Source organism: Muscardinus avellanarius (genome assembly GCF_963383645.1).
Source record: "Muscardinus avellanarius genome assembly, chromosome: 18".
Lineage (NCBI taxonomy): Eukaryota > Metazoa > Chordata > Mammalia > Rodentia > Gliridae > Muscardinus > Muscardinus avellanarius.
Window position 1 is genome coordinate 51,039,982 of NC_137804.1, and position 18,338 is coordinate 51,058,319.

The window sequence follows — 18,338 nt, forward strand, 5'->3', positions numbered from 1 at the left end:
ACGGGAGTGAGACACTAGTCCCAGCCATGCCAGGATATGTATGTGTATATATATGTATATATATGTATATATTTGGTACTGGGGGGATAAGTATATATGTGTGTGTGTATAGTATATATTTGGTATGGGGGATTGAACCCAGGGGCATTCTAACCTCTGAGTTCTGAGACAGGGACTTGCTAAATTGCTAAGTTGCCCAGGCTAGCCTTGAATTTGTAGCCTTCCTGTCTTGGCCTCCCGAGTAGCTTGATTACAGGTGTAACCTATATATGTGTATATATTTGGTACTGGGGATTGAACCCAAGAGTGTTCTAATCTCAGAACTACACCCCTAGCCCTTCTTACTTATTTTTTAAAGAGGGTTTCACCAAGTAGCTGAAGGCCTCGCTGAATTGCCAAAGCTGCCTTCCTTGGGTTATTTTGTTATAGCAGCGGAAAGCTGACTAACACAATCTATATTTATGAATGATGAGGAAAAGGCCTCAGAGGGCTATTTTCTGTTCTTTTGTGGCGCTGAAGATTAATTCCCTGGAGATTAAACCCAGGACCTTTTCCATGCTAAGCAAGTTCTCTGCTATTGAGCCATACTCCCAACCTCAAATAAATACTTTCTTCTTTTTTTTTCTCTGTGTGTGTGTGTGTGTGTGTGTGTGTGTGGTGTGTGTGCACATGCTAGAAATCAAACCCAAGATCTCATACGTGCTAGCAAGCTCCTCAGAGGAGTTAAATCATGCTCCATGGTAAACAGACAGAAGTAAACAGCATGGGGTTGGAATGGTCAAATGAGATGTTGGAATTCATTATGTTGCTTCAATTTTTAATTTTGAAAAGGTCCATGTGTTGTTTGTGTAATAAAAAATAACCTGACAGTTATTTGAAATGAAAAAGTTAAGATATTAATTGGAAACATGGATTACATTTTCTGTCTGGTTCGTGGAACCATGGGAAGTAGGCAAGAGGGGGGCAGCGCTGCTGTCTGAGAACAACTAATTCTAACTGCAGGCAACATGCCTAGGGACAGCCAGGCACTCTGTAATCCCAACACTTGGGAGGCCGAGATAGGAGGGTTGCAGGTTCGAAGCCAGCCTCAGCAACATAGTGAGACCCCCAGAAACACAGTAAGACACTGTTTAAAAACAAAAAATAAAAAGGGTGGGGATGAGGCCGGTGTGGCATGGGCCTATAATCCTAGTACTTGAGAAATTGAGACAGAAGGGTCACAGGTTCACGGCCAGCCCAGCAAATTTGTGAGGCCCTCTACAACTAAGTGAAACCCTGTCTCAAAAATAAATAAATAAATAAATAAATAAATAAATAAATAAATAAATAAAACTAGGGCTGGGGTTTTATTAAAATTCCAAAATAAAAGCAGTAGCTCCAAGGTAGGGGTTTTATTAAAATTCCAAAATAAAAGCAGTAGCTCCGAGGTAGAACATTCCTGGGTTCATTCTTCAGCATCACAAAAAAGGGGGACAGAAGGGGATACGGATATAGCTGGGAGGTAGAATGGCCCCTGGGTTCAATAAATTCTACCAAAATAAATCAAGAAAGAAAGAAAGAAAGAAAGAAAGAAAGAAAGAAAGAAAGAAAGAAAGAAAGAAAGACTGACATTCAGTCGTGGTAGAACACACCTGTAGTCCCTGTTCTTGGGAGGCTGAGAAAGAAGAATCACAGGTTAGATGACAGCCTTTGGCAAGACCTCATTTCAAAAGAAAACATAAAAAGGACTGGGAGTGTAGCTCAGAGATAGAATGCCCCTGGGTTCAACCCCCAGTACCACAATAAATAAATAAATAAATAAATAAATAAATAAATAAATAAATAAATAACAGAAGTAACAAGAAGAAACTAGACTTGGTAGAGTACACCTAATATCCCAGTTCTTGTCAGGCAGAGACAGGATTGCAGGTTCAAGGCCAGCCTCAGCAATTCTGTGAGGCCCTATCTCAAAATAAAAGAAATAAAAAGGAACGGGGGTGGGGGGAGAGTACAGCTGGGTGGCAGAATGCCCTTGGATTCAATCTCTAGTACCATCCCCCCCCCAAATAAAAATAATAAGAAGGAAGAGCTGCGAGAATAGCCCTGTATCTTGGTATCTTGGGTCGTGTGTGTGTGTGTGTGTGTGTGTGTGTGTGTGTGTGTGTTTGTGATAGAAATGTCTTTACCATTGTTTGGATGGCTGGGAGTCTCAAGCTCATGGTACCAGTGGGTTTGGTGAATGGTGAGAGCTTCTCTCTCCATCCAGGATGGTCCCTACCTGCTGCACCCTCTGGAGGGAAGTGGTACTGGATGCTCAGGAGGCAGAAGAATAAAGGAAATCGAGCCCCCTCCCTGAAGCCCTTTTATAAGGACTCCAATCCCAATCCGCCAGGCTCCGCCTCATGACCTCAACACCCAAAGACGGGCCTCATCTTTAAACCATCCTGCCGGCCTTTCAATTTCAGCCCATGAATTTGGGGGACAAACGTTCAAACTATAAAATCACCAGGCCATTTTTTTTTTACAAACCCCAATTAATTGTAAGAAGTCACTAGTGATAAGGTCTGTTTTTCCCTTTACCAGGTTTTTAGGAACAAAGAAAACTACCCCCATGAAATGTGGACACCTGTGTTTAAAAACAACCAGAGTCAGAAAAAAGGAAAAAAAGAAACAAAACAGAAAAACAAAGACACATATTTGAGAATCGAGAAATGCCGGGCTTATATAACACAGTCTTCAAACGATACCGTGTTAAAGCTGTGTTGTTGGGATTCTGCAGCCGAGTTGTTCCTCCAATAAAGATGTTTAGGTAAATAATGACATTGATTTATAATGATTATTTAGGAGGGAAGAAAACTGCACAGGGAAAGCGGGGGGAAAAAACAAAAGGTGCCTGGATTTATCTGTGGCTTTTAAAATTGGCCAAGAGCCCAAGTAGAATTGGGGACAGCGGACAGAGAGGAGACGCCGGAAATGCTACTGTCCGTGTCTTTTCCCGGTCCATGAAATACAACGACTTTCCCATGACAGACAGATGAGAAATCACTTCCCATGGATATTGGTGTCTTCCATAGTAAAACCTTTGGTTTCCACTATTAAAAGAAGAAAAAAAATTAAAAATCAGTCGGAAAGGCTGTTTTCTAGCCGGATTCTGACTTGAGTTGCCATGACTTGAATCGTGGGAGCACATGACCCCCCGTCGATGGACAACTCTCTGGCTTTTGAGAGTCTGTTGGGAAAGAAGACAGCAAAGGAAGGAGAAGCGAGAATCCCAAGGCTGTAAATTTCAACAAGAAACAGAACAGGTCAGGGAACGCTCCCTGAAAGCCTCACTGACTTAGAACTTTTCTCCAGCTGTGAAACACGGCCATCTTGGATGGTGCTCAAATGAGCCTTTTTATAGCGTTTTCCGAGAAAACACAAAAGTTGGCGAGGTTCTGGTTGTTAGGGGCCACAGTGGCTCATATCGTGCAGATAGACGGAGGATCGCCCACGGGAGAGAAGAGCCATTCCGCGATGGCTCTGTCCAAGAGGTAAGTTCCAGAAGCATCATGCTTTTATTGCACAAGGACTGTTGTCCAAGTCGATTCTTAAATTTGGAGACTAAAAGCCGGGCGTGGTGGCGCACGCTTGCAATCCCAGCATTTGGGAGGCTGAGCCAGGAGGATCGCGGTTCATGGACAGCCTCAGCTACTTAGTGAGGCCCTCTGCCACTCAGTGAGACCTTGTTTCCAAATAAAGAATAATGATAATAATAATTTTTAACAGGCTGGGGTTGTAGCTCAGAGGTAGAATGCCCCCTGGGTTGAATCCCCAACACCAAAAAAAAAAAAAAAAAAAAAAAATCCCTTTCTTGGGATGGTGGCACATGATTGTAATCCCAGTACTTGGGAGGCTGAGACAGGAGGATCGTAGGTTCACAGCCAGCCTCAGCTACTTAGTGAGGCTCTCCACAACTTAATGAGACCCCGTTTCAAAATAAAGAATAAAGAATAGGACTGAGATGTAGCTCAAAGGTAGAATGTCCCTGGGTTCAATCCCCAGTACCACCAGTAAATAAAATAAGACCCCTTGGTCTTCCTCTGTACCCCTCAACTCTGCCCACCAGAGAGGCATCTCTGAAATCAGCACGGAGGAGCGCACACTTGGTGGGTGGCTGTGCCTCTCCAACCGGACCACCTACTGGGTGCCAGGCTTGTATTTTCATAAAGTATAAAATAGGGGATTAGGAAACCTCCGAGAGGTAACTTATCCAGGATCACGAAGCCAGAGAACGAGGGATGTGAATCCAACCCGTATCTGTCCATATCCAAGCCCTACACTGAGCCCCCCTGTGCCCCAAAAGCTGGGGGAGGGCTGCCTCTCTACACAGCCCTCGAAGCCCAGGTCACCAAGGTGAGTGCCCAGCAAGTTCCAATCCCTGCCTAAAACTCTACTTGTCATCCTGATACTGAGGATGGAATCCAGGGGCATTCTAACTCTGAGCTATACCCCCAGACCTATCCATCATCCATCCATCCATCCATCCATCCATCCATCCATCCATCCATCCACCTATCATATTAGGGATTGAACACCCAGGGATGCCCTACCTCCGAGCTATACGCCGTGCCTTTTTATTTTTTAAATTTTGAAACAGAGCCTTGTTCAGCTGGGGTCTCAATGAGTTGCCAAGGCTGCCCTCAACCCTGAGACCCTCCCACCTCAGCCTCTCGAGTACTAAGATTACAGAGATGGGGGCCCAGTTTATTTCTATATATTTTGGAAATACATATTCTCAACCGCAGTTCCATAACTCATCGTAACGTAACTGGGGGTGCCCAGGTCATCCCCAACATGCGTGATCTAGTGTGCCAACAGGCACAGGGGATGGCAGCACAGTCGGAGTCGGGTGATGGATACCTATGTGGGTTCTTCCTAGAGATCAGGGCCCTCTTCTCCCCTCTGATAATCCCCCTTCCCACTGCGGGTCACGTCGCTCCCCACTGACAGCCGCGGCATCTTCAACATGGTATCATGCCCGCTATTGCCAGGACTAGAACAGTCAGCGACCCCACACAGGACATTTGCGCAGGCGATGGTGCAACCCTCTGAGCGGCGTCCTACATTATAAACGAGGAAACTGAGTCTCGGAGCAGCTGGCCGACAAGAGAGGAGAGAGAAAGAAAGATGGTGCCTGGCTCCTAATGCTGCCTGGTCTCCACCAGGACTGGGGGAAGGGGAGGCTGCCCCTCAGGAGATGCGAGGCCTACATTTCACCATGGCCTCCTCTTTTCAAACTCGTGCTCCGAAGCTTAGGAGCGTGAGTCACCACGCACGGCTCTCCGATTCCGATTTGTTCCCGTTGTAAAGACAAAATTCCTAGGCGCGCTGCTGTGACCTCCGTGCGCCTCGTGACAAGCCGGTCACTTCAGCCTGTTATGTTTTATGCATGTGGGTACGGCTTCCTTTATTGACTACAAATGAAAAAGTGGAAGAATGCAGAAAGAAGGAAAGAAAGAAAGAAAAGAAAGAAAGAAAAAAGAAAACAAAGGAATCTCAGATTGCGTTAATTATTTGTCAAGCCGGGCGCGGTGGCGCACGCTCGTCATCCCAGCATTCTGGAGGCTGAGACCGGAGAATCGCAGTTCGCGGCCAGCCTCAGCTACTTAGTGAGGTCCTCTGCAACTCAGTGAGACCCTGTTTCAAAATAAAGAATAAAAAATAGGGCTGCAGGTGTAGCTCAGAGGTAGAATGTCCCTGGGTTCCATCCCCAGTACTGCAAGAAAGAAAGAAGGAAAGAAAGAGAGAAAGAGAGAAAGAGAGAAAGAGAGAAAGAGAGAAAGAAAGAAAGAAAGAAAGAAAGAAAGAAAGAAAGAAAGAAATCTCAGATTGTGTTAATTATTTGTCAAGCCGGGCGTGGTGGCGCACGCTTGTCATCCCAGCATTCGGGAGGCTGAGATGGGAGGATCGCGGTTCACGGACAGCCTCAGCTACTTAGTGAGGCCCTCCGCAACTCAGTGAGACCCGGTTTCAAAGATAAAAAGACTGAACAATAGGGCTGCAGGTGTAGCTCAGAGGTAGAATGTCCCTGGGTTCCATCCCCAGTACTGCAAGAAAGAAAGAAAGGAAGGAAGGAAGGAAGGAAGGAAGAAAGAAAGAAGCGAGGGAGGGAGGAAAGGAGGAAGGAAGGAAGGAGGAAGGAAGGAGGAAGGAGGAAGGAAGGAAGGAAGGAAGGAAGGAAGGAGAGAAGCACTATCTCCAGGAGAAGCGTCTTCCAGCTACTCCGTGTCCCTGGGAGACAGGACTTCCTAGTTGCATGCGGCGGCCCTGTTTTCTCTTCCTGTGAGTAGAGAAGGGAGAGCCCCCCGCAGGATCCGGCGGCGCAGGTGCAGTGCCGGAGCCCCTGATGCCGGAGCCCGAGGCCCCCTCAGTCGGCAGCCCCGGGAGGGAAGGGCTGGGCCGGAGAGCTGACGGGAGGCGCTCTCTCTGTAGAGAAAACCCACCCTGGGAAGCCGCGCGGTGGCCCAGTGGCATAGCACTTGTCTGGCAGAAGTGAGACCCTGGGCAAAGCTTTCTGGGGTCCCAGAGCCAGCAAGGGTGGCCCAGGCCCAGGCAGGTGCCAGAACTCTGGCAAAATTACAGTCAACCTGGTAGTTTCTTATGATAACTCATATTTAATTCCTCTCCTACATGTGAAGAAGATCTCATCTGTAGCAACTTCTCTTTTGCAGAATTCTACAAAAAACAGATGTGGGTCCCCTCCTTTCCTTCCCCCCAATAATCACTAATTAAGTGAAGCTGAAACTGTAAAACCACTTTCAGCCGGGCGTGGCGGCGCACGCTTGTCATCCCCGCGCTTGGGAGGCTGAGACAGGAGGATCGCGCGGGGTCGAAGCCAGCCTCAGCTACTTAGTGAGGCTCTCAGCCACTTAGTGAGACCCTGTTTCCAAGTAAAGTATAAAATAGGTCTGGGAGTGTAGCCCGGAGGTAGAAAAGTCCCTGGGTTTCATCCCCAGTGCCACAAAAAATTAAATAAAATAAAATAAGCCACTTACAGATGGCAGGAGAAATGTATTAACCCCTGCCAGGCACAGTGGCACGTGCCTGTAATCCCCGCTACTCTGGAGGCTGAGGGAGGAGGATCGCAAGTTCAAGACCGGCCTGGGCAACTTAGCAAAACCCCATCTCAAAATCAAAAATTAAAGAGGGCTAAAGTTCTAGCTCAGTGGTAGAGTGCCCCTGGATTCTATCTTCAGTACTGGAAAGAAGGATGGATGGATAGACGGACAGATGGATGGACAGACGGAAAGAGAGAGAAAGACAGAGGTAGGCATGGTGGTGCATGCCTGCAATCCCAATACTTGGGAGGCTGACACAGAGGATTGCAGGTTAGAGGCCAGCCTCTCATTTAGTGAGTCCCAAAACATAGATAAATACAAAATAAAGGGGCTAGGGGTGTAGCTCGGATGTAGACTGCTCCTGGGTTCCATTTCCAGACTCCCCTTCCCCAACACACATACAAAGAAAGGAAATTATGTCCCTCAAATCAGCAGAAATAAAGATCATACAAACTGTGACTCGGAGAGTCCTGTAAGGTCTGTTTGTAATGATCCTTATCCTACAACATGGAACGAGAGAAGATGTCACGTTGATTCATGCACACCAACTATATATAATTAGAAAGGCAAAGTAATGAATCTTTTATGGGTCATTAGCTTGGTGTCCTTGGGAATGGTTTTATTTCTAGTATAACCAAATTTTCATTTCAAAGCAAATAGCAGAATGATCCCACTTCTCCCGGGCTCGTCCTAAGAGCAGAGAAGCCTCCGGTTCAAATAAGTCAGACTTAGTGGGGCGCGGCGGCGCACGCTCGTCATCCCAGCATTCGGGAGGCTGAGACCGGAGGATCGGGGTTCGCGGCCAGCCTCAGCTCCTTAGTGAGGCCCTCTGCAACTCAGTGAGACCCGGTTTCAAAATAAAGAATAAAAAATAGGGCAGGGGGTGTAGCTCGGAGGTCAAATGTCCCTGGGTTCCATCCCCAGACCCGCAAAAAATTTAAAAAATTAAAAAAAAAAGAATAAAAGAATAAAACAGTTACGAGCCGGGCGTGGTGGCGCACGCTGGTAATCCCAGCATTCGGGAGGCGGAGACAGGAGGATCGCAGTTTGCAGACAGCCTGAGATACTTAGGGAGGCAGCTCGCAACTTAGTGAGACCGTGTTTCAAATTTGAAAAAGACTAAAACAGGGGGCTCAGAGGTACAATGCCCCTGGATCCCATCCCCAGTACTGCAAATAAATAAATAAATAAATAAATAAATAATAAATAAATAAATAGGGCTGGGGGTATAGCTCGGAGGTAGAATACCTGAGTTCAATCTCCGGTGCCCCCCACCCAAAGTAGGTCAAACTTAGTAGCCCTGGTTGAAGAAATGAAACAGAAAACTGGAAGGCGGCGCCGGGGAAGGGCTTGGATCCTATCCCTTGCGTAATAGAGACCCTCGTAATAGACACCCTCAGACTCCCTTCTCGGGCTCGCTCTCCTAACCGGGTAGCCAGGGCTGAGCCCGACACAGCCAGGCTTTGACGCAAAGGCGTCGCCCGCCCCATCCCACACCCATCAAGACGCCAGCAGGGAAAAGGGCATCGTGATGTCTTCGTCCCAGAAAGCCGTGGCCCAGTAGACAGAGTCAGCCAGGGGACCCAAAGAAAACATGGAAACTTGGTGATCCTCATCAGACGATGCTGTCTGCGGCGTATTTTCAATGGGCGTTTTCTACATACTGCCTTTAATGAACGCACAATTATGCCGCGTTGCGGGGAGGTGCATTTCAGAGCAGTAATCAAATGCGAATATTAAAAACCCTGCCCCAACTCGTGTTGTTGGAGTTTTGTACACCTGCTTTTGTTTTTTTTTGTTTCTGAGGTATTAAGGATAGAACCCAGGGGCGTTCTACCTCCAAGCTACGCCCCCAGCCCTATTTTTTTTATTCTTTATTTTGAAACACGGATGCACTGAGTTGCCGAGGGTCTCACTAAGTAGCTGAGGCTGTCCGTGAACCATGATCCTCCTGTCTTGGCCTCCCAAGTCACTGTCTCTTGTTGGAATATGGCGCTACACAGGACACTCCTTACGAACAGGGAACTTAGCCAGGTGGTGTGATGGTACATGCCTGCCGGTACATGGGAGGCTGAGACGGGAGGATGGAAGGTTTGAGGCCAGACTCGGCAACTTAGCGAGACACTGTTTCAAAATTTTTTAAAACTTTAAAGAGTTCTGGGAGCATAGCTCAGAGGTAGACTGTCCTTTGGATTCAATCCCTAGAACCTCTCCCCTGCTCCACCGTAAAAAAAATTATACTTTACCTTCTTGACTTAAGTGGCTCTCCAAAAAGCAAAATATGGTAAAAGCTTCTCCTCACATAAATAATAGATGGTAAGGACACTAGAAAAACTTTCATGTACCTTCATAAATTACCATGAAAATTGCTTCATAATTACCACAAATCTTGATGAAAAATGTCAGCTAAAATTATAAGGCAATTAAATGCATTCACGTGGCTTCCACGTGGATATATGGGTATCCTACGATCCAGCCAAGGAAGAATCCATGTGTTATTAAGAGAAGAGTCTTTTAAAAAGCCAATATGTCGCCGGGCGCGGTGGCGCACGCTTGTCATCCCCGCGCTCGGGAGGCGGAGACAGGAGGATGGCGCAGGTTCGAAGCAAGCCGCGCGCGCTGGCTTAGGAGACCCTGTTTCCAAATAAAAATGTAAAAATAGGTCTGGGAGTGTAGCCCGGAGGTAGGAGGGCTTCCAGGAACCCCAGTACCACCAAAAAATAAAAAATAAAAATAAATAAATAAAATAAAATTAAATAATATAAAATAGGTCTGGGAGTGTAGCCCGGAGGTAGAAGGGCTTCCAGGAACCCCAGTACCACCAAAAAAATAAAAAATAAAAATAAAAAATCAGTCTAGGTAATCTCAAAAGAGGACTGATAAAATACACAAAAGACACAAGCAATAGAACAGTAAATATGCGAGCAGCCCATCCAGAGATGTTACCAACAGGCAGGGCCCTGCGCCAGGGGCAGGACGCCGTGTGACCCGACGTCGGCCTCTGCGTTCATAAAAGGTCCCCGGAGGAAATGGCTTTAGAACTTTGTTAATAACGGGCTCGTTAATAAATCACCCAGAAATGAAACAAGCCAACATATTCCCGGGCAGAGCTTGAGGCCAGCGTGGGTGGAGTGTCCAGCGTGAGCCACACAAAGTGTGAGCCCCCGTGGCCGGGCAGAGCCCCAGGAGGGAGCTGGCGACGCCCAGGCCCTTTTCAGGAACTCACCGCAGGGAACCTCTCTTCTCCGTGGGCGCTGGTAAAATAGAGATGCCCTGCTGTTGTCTGCCAGGAACGAGAGTCCAGACTCCCAGAGAACCTTCCAGCTCCCCAGTCACACACACACACACACACACACACACACACACACACACACACACCCTGTCAGTGCCCAGCATAGGGTTATGTGGGTGAACATTTTTTTACAGTAATCCGATCCCTGACTTTAATTCCCAATAATATCTAAACAAAAAGCATTTTTTTTTTTATGGTATGGGGAATGGAACCCGGGGCATTCTACCGCCGAACTACACCCCCAGTCCTATTTTTTATTCCTTTTTTTTTTTTTTTTTTTTGGTGGTACTGGGGTTCCTGGAAGCCCTCCTACCTCCGGGCTACACTCCCAGACCTATTTTTACATTTTTATTTGGAAACAGGGTCTCCTAAGCCAGCGCGCGCGGCTGGCTTCGAACCTGCGCCATCCTCCTGTCTCCGCCTCCCAAGCGCGGGGATGACAACCCTGTTTCCAGATAAAAATATTTTTAAAAAAATAGGTGCCTGGGAGTGTAGCCTGGGGGTAGAAGGGTTTCCAGGAACCCCAGTACCACCAAAAATAAATGAATAAATAAATAATTTTCGAGGGCACTTACTTGGGTTGGAGGAGAAGAGTGGTCACGATTGCGACAGTTTCCAGCACCTTTATCTGATCAGTCGGTGGCCGCTGGCGGGATTCTCTGGCTTAGGAATTATGACCAAGCTTTCCACTAGCACCAAGTACCAACTGAACACACAGATACACCTTCCAGGAGACGAGGCTTTCCGATGTTGCTGTCCTGGCTTCTTGCGGATCGAAAGTCAAGTTTACATCATCAGCTTTTTTTTTTTTTTTTTTTTTGGTGGTACTGGGGGTGGAACCCAGAGGCTTTCTACCTCCGGGATATACTCCCAGACCATATATATATATATATATATATATATATATATATATATATAATATATTTAATGTAATATATATAATATATTTTATATATTTAATGTAATATATATATATATATATACAGGGTCTCACTAAGTTGCCGAGAGCCTCACTAAGTAGCTGAGGCTGGCTTCGAACCCGTGCGATCCTCCTGTCTCAGCCTCCCAAGCGCGGGGATGACAAGCGTGCGCCGCCGTGCACACCCGGCTCAGCTTTAACTGTTAAAGGACGATGGCAGAATGGGCTGATTGTAGGCGGGCTATATTGGAACCGACCGTGCTTAAGAGAAACTAATAGGTTCACACAGTCTCCGAGGTCATTTATGGCCCCGTTTGCAATAACCAACAATGAGACATGTTGCAGAGGTTTAACTGCCTGTCTAAATATGGTACCTCTAGAGAGCCTAGGATCGGCCCAGGTTTACTGAGCCACATTTAAATTGTCCTGCACATCAAACACAGCCAATCCCTTTGTAAACGCCTTTAAGTCAATGATCAATACCTCTTAGACAGGTTACAATGGCCTCAGCCCCAGGGGGAACCCTGATCAGCATAGTATTAAGCGACCCCAAGACTGGTTCTTCTTCCCGAAGACCCTGAGCTTGGGCAGAAAGCTGAGCTGCTCCCAGCGGAGCCCAGGGAAGCGCAGAGAGGGGCCCGGGCGTGTTCAGCATTCCCGAGACCCGGCACTGCTGGGGGGGCTGGATCTCATTTTGAAGGCAGCCGACTGTAAATGACAAGCTGTGTCAGGTAACGCATTTATCTTCCCGGGAAAGCAGCATTCCACAGCAACGATCTCAGATGTTGTCAAATCAACGGGGACAAGAAGTCATAAAACCAGGAAGCTCTCAAGGTGGGAGGTGCAGAGATATGGAGGCTGTAATTAGGAGGAGCTGTGGATGGGCACAGGGCTCAGCTCACGCAGGAGCTTTGATTCCCTTCCTCTGAGGACGGAGAAGTCCTTTTCGGCCATCTCCGACCTCTCCTGGGGCCCCAGCCTCTGAGCCGCCCTTTTATCTGGCAAGTCTGTGCACAGGCAGTTGTGATGTTGTTCTCGAAAGGCTAAGTAAGCGACAGAGAAGATACCACGAAAAACGAACGTTCAACATCTTTTTCCATTTCATCACTCATTCAGCCCACTCAAGACATATTTATCCTGCGGTCCAGGCACCAAAGTAGAGGTCCAGTGGGTCAGCGAGGCAGGCACGCTGTAGGAGTCACCAAAGTCAAATTCTAACGGGACAGGTGGGTTCTAAAAGGACAGCAGGGACAGGGCTGAGGGAGGCTTTGGGGCAGAGGGCACTCGGGGAGCCCGGGAGGACTTCTCAGAAGAAGAGGCCTCTAGGCTCACACAGAAAGGTAGAGAAGGCGAGGTGGGGACCAGAAGGAGGCAGGCCATAGGAGCAGCGAGCGAGTGGAACAGAAACAGGGGTGGAGGAGCCGGGAATACTGAGCTGACCACAGAGCTGAGTGAGCCAGGCAGGCATGGCGATCTGTAACTCAGACCCAGGCTGCAAAGGCAGTTTTCCATAGAAACATAAACGAGCTCTCATGAGAAAGCAGGTACATCTAAATATCCTAAGAAAATTCCATAGACATAAAAATTGGAATAAACATGGTTATGTAGAGAGTTAAATATTCCTGGGATCTCCTGTTCAGGAGGCAGAAGAACTGAGAGGCAGAGCCCAAGGGCGTGGCTGGAGATGGGCCCCCTGGGGGCGTGGCCTCAGAAGATAGGGCGTGGTTTAAAGCTGGTCAAGGGGCGTGACTAAAGAGGCCCTGGGGGCGTGGCCTCAGAGAGTAAGGCGTGGTTGGAGGCCGGTCATGGGGCGTGGCTGGAGGCGGACCCTGAGGGCGTGGCACTTAGAGGCAAGGTGTCACTGGAGGAGGCCCCGGGGGCGTGGCCTATCACGGCAGGGCGTGGCTGGAGGCGGGCCCTAGGGCGTGGCCTGGGGTATCCATGTCCCCTGTCCTCTATTTCCTTCTACCATGTCCTAGAAACCTGCAGCCCCGGCTCCTGCTTGGCAGCTGGCATAAACGGACTATACATACGGACTGAACTCTCCAGCCCCAGAAGCAAATAAACCTTCTTTCTCTAACATTAAACCCCATTGGACACAGCTAAGACCAGGGAGTCGGCAATCAGAACCGTCTTTCCCTTTTATTTTACCTCCCAGTAGTCTATTTCCATGCAACTCCCAGCAGGCGATTATTAATCACACCCGGCTTGGGAGGCAGAGAGCCTAGTTCAGCCCTGACCCTGCATGCTCTAACTGGGACCTCAGCCGCGGCCTGGCTTCTCTGAGCACGGTCTAATGGGAGCCCCTTGCAGGGTTTGTGTGTGTAACCGGAGAGACGTCGGGGCAGCGAGGACTATTTCCATTTTCCTGAAGAGTAAATGAGCCTCAGAGAGGGCGCTTGACTTTCACCAGGTCACAGAGCCTGCAGAAGGGTCACATCTAAGCTTTCTTTTCTGTAGTCCCTGTCTTCTCAGGTAGTGATTTTCAGTGGTAAATATAATTAAATTTCTAAGATGACCTTTTTCCACGATGCAGAAAACAATAAAAGCTCTTGAATAAAAGGGAAGTGGAGAATAATATTAACTGGAACAAATAGAGGTTTGGGTGAACACTTCACCTGGGTGAACTGTACCGTATGGGAATTACATCTCAATAAAGCTGTAAAAAATCAGAAACTTTAAAACAGAGGTGGGTGAGCAGTGATATACTGTGGCATTCGGGAGCGGTATGATTTTTGAGGAAGTATTGTCGTTTCATCTTTTCTGTAAAAGTGGGATGCAATGGCCTGCAATTGCCAAGGAATTAAGATAAAACTGAATTCTAAGCCAGGCGCCATGGCACACGGTCAAACACGTATGGGAGTCTGTGACCAGCCTTGAAAACTTCGGAAAGCTGGGCAGAGTGGCACAAACCCGTAATCCTAGTACTTGGAAGGCGGAGACAGGAGGATCCCCAAGTTCAAGACTACCACGCTTGTCATCCCCGCGCTTGGGAGGCAGAGACAGGAGGATCGCACAGGTTCGAAGCCAGCCCCGTGCGCTGGCTTAGGAGACCCTGTTTCCAAATAAAAAATGTAAAAATAGTTCTGTGAGTGTAGCCCGGAGGTAGAAGGGCTTCCAGGAACCCCAGTACCACCACCAAAAAAAAAAAAAAAAAAAAAAAAAAAAAGACTACCACGAGATAACATAGCAAGACCCTGTTTCAAAATAAAAATAAAAATAAAATAGGGCTGGGGGTGTAGCGCAAAGGTAGAATGCCCCTGGGGTCAATCCCCAGTACCACACACACACAAAAAAAAAAAAAAAAAAAGGAAAGGAAGAAAGAGGAAAAAAAGAAAGAAAAAAAAAGAGACCCTATTTCAAAATAAAAAGAGCTGAGGGTATAGCTCAGAGGTAGAATGCCCCTGGGCTCAATTCCCCCTGTACAAAACAAAACAAAAAACACTGAATTCTACATGAGGATGCGTATAAAACAACTGGAGAGGAAAGCTGCTTATTTCCTCATTTCCAATAACCCACGAGCCTCCTAAAATGTACAGAAAAAGAAGCCCACCCCCACAAGCCCACACCTGCTTATGAGGTCATTCTTTATCAAAACACTGGAGTCACTGCACAGCCTGGCAGGAAGTCCTCACACACACACAGATAATAAGAGGGCGGACCAGCTCCCTCCAGCCCAGTTACAACACCATCTGGGGGTCCATCCCCCGAAGTCAGGGTGCCCTCGCCCACTCCTGCAACACCTGGGTCCAAAAAATCAAAATCAAAATCAAAGCCTATGCGGTCAGAGAATCCGAGCCTGTAACTGAACCCCAAGTCACCCCTGGTCTGCTCCGAGCATCAAAGGCACGCCAGACCCAACAGGCCTCCTCTGAGTTTCCTTCCCACTTTACGGAGGAAATGTAAAATAAATTGCTAACTTGTTTTTTCTTTGGGTAGGAACACCATTTCCGCTTCCAGATGCCCGATTTACTGGATCCCTACAAACGGAACGTCAATACCAAGAGCTTTTAACAAGCAAAGACCAACGTAATTTTTTCTCCACTGTTTTTGAAAAGACCGAGGTCATTCTTGCCCCGATTCCTACAGAGTGGTAAGCTTAAAATCAAGCCATTTAGCTCACAGTCAGGTCCAATAAATCAGTGGGGGAAAAAAATAAAAAATAAACGGGAAAGCACGCCAACCCGTCGCCATGGTAATGCCACAGATGCACAAGAAATGGAGTTCTCATAGACTTCATCCCCATTTCTTAAATTGGAATCTGAGTAGGGGAAAAAATTAGGCAGAGAACAATCATGAGTCGGCAGTTACTGAATTCTGCAAAATTGCTTTCAACCTGCGGTTCTATTACTCCTGAGATGGCCATGAAGATGGCTGTGGACTAGCTGGGAACGGTCCAAGCGTCCAGCAAGACCAGCGTGTGCCGCTCACTGGAGACTTAACCTCCCTGGGCCCCTACTTTGTTGTCTGTGAAATGGGCGTTAAATATCAATCGCCTTCATTCTACCTCTGAGCTACACCCCCAGCCCTATTTTTTTTTTTTTTTTTTTTGGTGGTACTGGGGGTGGAACCCAGGGGCATTCCATCTCTGAGCTACACCCCCAGCCCTATTTTTTTATTCTTTATTTCGAAACAGGGTGTCACTGAGTTGCAAAGAGCCTAAGTAGCTGAGGCCGGCCTCGAACCCCGATCCTCCTGTCTCAGCCTCCCTAATGCTGGGATTACAAGCAGGTGCATGCACCATGTCAGGCTTTTTAATTTTTTATTCTAAAACAGGGTCTGAGTTCAATCCCCAGTATGGCAAAATAAATAATTAAATAAATAAATAAATAAAACATCGCTTTCAAAGGACTGCTAAAAGAGTAGATTTTTTTTTTTTTTTGTATTAAAACCAAAGGCATTCTACCTCTGGGCAACACCCTCAATCCTACTTTATTTTTTATTTTTGAAACTAAGCTGCCGAGCCTCTTTCTGTCTCAGCCTCCCGAGTCCTGGGATTCCAGGGATGCGCCAGCCCATCTGGATACTTTACTAATGTTGAGCGGCCAATTTATCCACACAGCATGGACAGATGGACACACCTGTGCCTGCCTCCCCACAGAAACTCCTCTTCAGAGCTCCTGTGCTGGGCCTCACTCGGAGTCGGACTTTATCTCATGATTTTTTTTAATTTTTTTTTTTTTTTTTTTGGTGGTACTGGGGTTCCTGGAAGCCCTTCTACCTCCGGGCTACACTCCCAGACCTATTTTTACATTTTTATTTGGAAACAGGGTCTCCTAAGCCAGCGCGGGGGGCTGGCTTCGAACCTGCGCGCGCGGGGATGACAAGCGTGCGCCACCGCGCCCGGCTATCTCATGATTTTTGAAACTTGGTGTTTTCACCTGTGGATGACATTTCTAGGACAATCTTGGTTTTGAGATCCGTCCACTGGATGCACAGGAGGAAAGGAGCTCACTGAAGGAAGGGCCACTGATAGGGACACAGCGGCTCCACACAAGCCGGGACACAGACCTCCGGCCCGTCCATGCCGTTAAATACCAACGACGGCCAACACTTGGAAGGGTGGCAGGGTTGCCAAGACCTCTCAGAACACCTGAAGGGCCTCGTCCCACCTCCTCCTCATCACAGTCCTCGGACACGAGCATCGTTGACACGTTCTTTCCACTAATGTGGAAATGAACCTTACGGAAGGTACATGACTCGCCTGGCCTTGCAAATCGGTAGTGGCAAAGCCAACCTGAAAGCCAGGCACACCAGGACGTCGCGCCGTGGCAAGTGTGACTAGCTCCCGACACCATCGGGTGGACGAGCCGCCAGGGGTCGCAGACCCGGCTGCAGAGCTCGCCCACCCCACCCCAGCGGCGAGATGCCAAGGGCCGGCTACTCACAAGGCACAGCATGGCGGTACAGGTTGTCTCTTATGGTCTGCTGCAGCTCGTGGTCAGGAGAGCCTTTCTGGAAGCGCTGATTGAGAAAATGCCGCAGGTCCTTGTTGAGTCTCCCTCCTGCGGGAAATGGAGAACACAGAACCCATCAGCAAGGGGGCCTCGGGCACAAGGAGAAACAGATGCTCGCGAGGACACGGGGAGAGAGGAACTCTCGATCCGTGGCTGGCGGGATTATAAATTGGTGGGATCACTGGGAAGATGGGCGTGGAGCGCCGCAGGAGACTAGGGATGGAAGCACTGTTGGACTCAGCCATACACTCCTCTGGATCTTTCTAATACAATTAAAGTCAGAATACTACGCCGATAGGTGGATACCCAATCACAATAGCCAAACGGCGGAACCAATCTCGAAATCCTTTGAAAGAAGAGTGGATAAAGAAAATGGGGTCTACACACACTGTGGAATTTTACTCGGCTTTTATAAAGAGGAACAGCATTATTTCACTTGCAGGAACATGGACGGATCCAGAGAATATTATGTGAAGTGAGACTGGCCAGTCTCAGAAAGTCAAGGCCAGGCTCTCATACATGGAAGCTAGAGAGAAAACGGGAACCAAAAGAGATTTCAGATAAATGAGAAGAGAGACGCCATCAGAATAGTAGAAGGGGAGCCGGGCGCGGTGGGCACGCTGGTCATCCCAGCATTCGAGAGGCTGAGACGGGAGGATCGCGGTTCTCGGACAGCCTCAGCTACCTAGCGAGGCCCTCTGCAACTTAGTGAGATGCTGTTTCAAAATAAAGAATAAAAAATAGGGCTGGGGGTGTAGCTTGGAGGTAGAAGGCCCCTGGGTTCAGTAAGAGATTGGAGGATGGAGGTCAGGACGGTTCAGATAACGCTGTGTCCATATACAAAGATATCACTACCAATCTCACAAACACATGTGTGTACTGAAGCAGACAAGTACTGTGCTCAGGTCTGGCTGTATCACTTTGAACCTATGATGTCTAATCGCAACGCACCAATAGATGTACACATATTAAAAAAAAGAAAACGAAGCCAGACGTGGCGGTCCACACTTGGAATCCCAGCATTCGGGAGGCTGAGACAGGAGGATCGCAGTGCAAGGACAGCCTCAGCTACTTAGTGAGGCCCTTTGCAA

At 47.9% G+C, this 18,338-nt stretch overlaps 1 protein-coding gene across 1 annotated transcript in view; it reads right to left on the reverse strand.

Moving 5' to 3' along the window:
• The window catches only part of MAGI1 (membrane associated guanylate kinase, WW and PDZ domain containing 1), a gene marked incomplete at both ends in the record, with an annotated part of 524,358 nt that overhangs the window by 242,513 nt on the left and 263,507 nt on the right, over positions 1-18,338 (reverse strand). Inside the window, one exon of the mRNA XM_080715588.1 lies at positions 17,179-17,295. Coding sequence (XP_080571714.1) covers positions 17,179-17,295 — 117 coding nt within the window. The remainder of the gene's footprint in view (positions 1-17,178; positions 17,296-18,338) is intronic.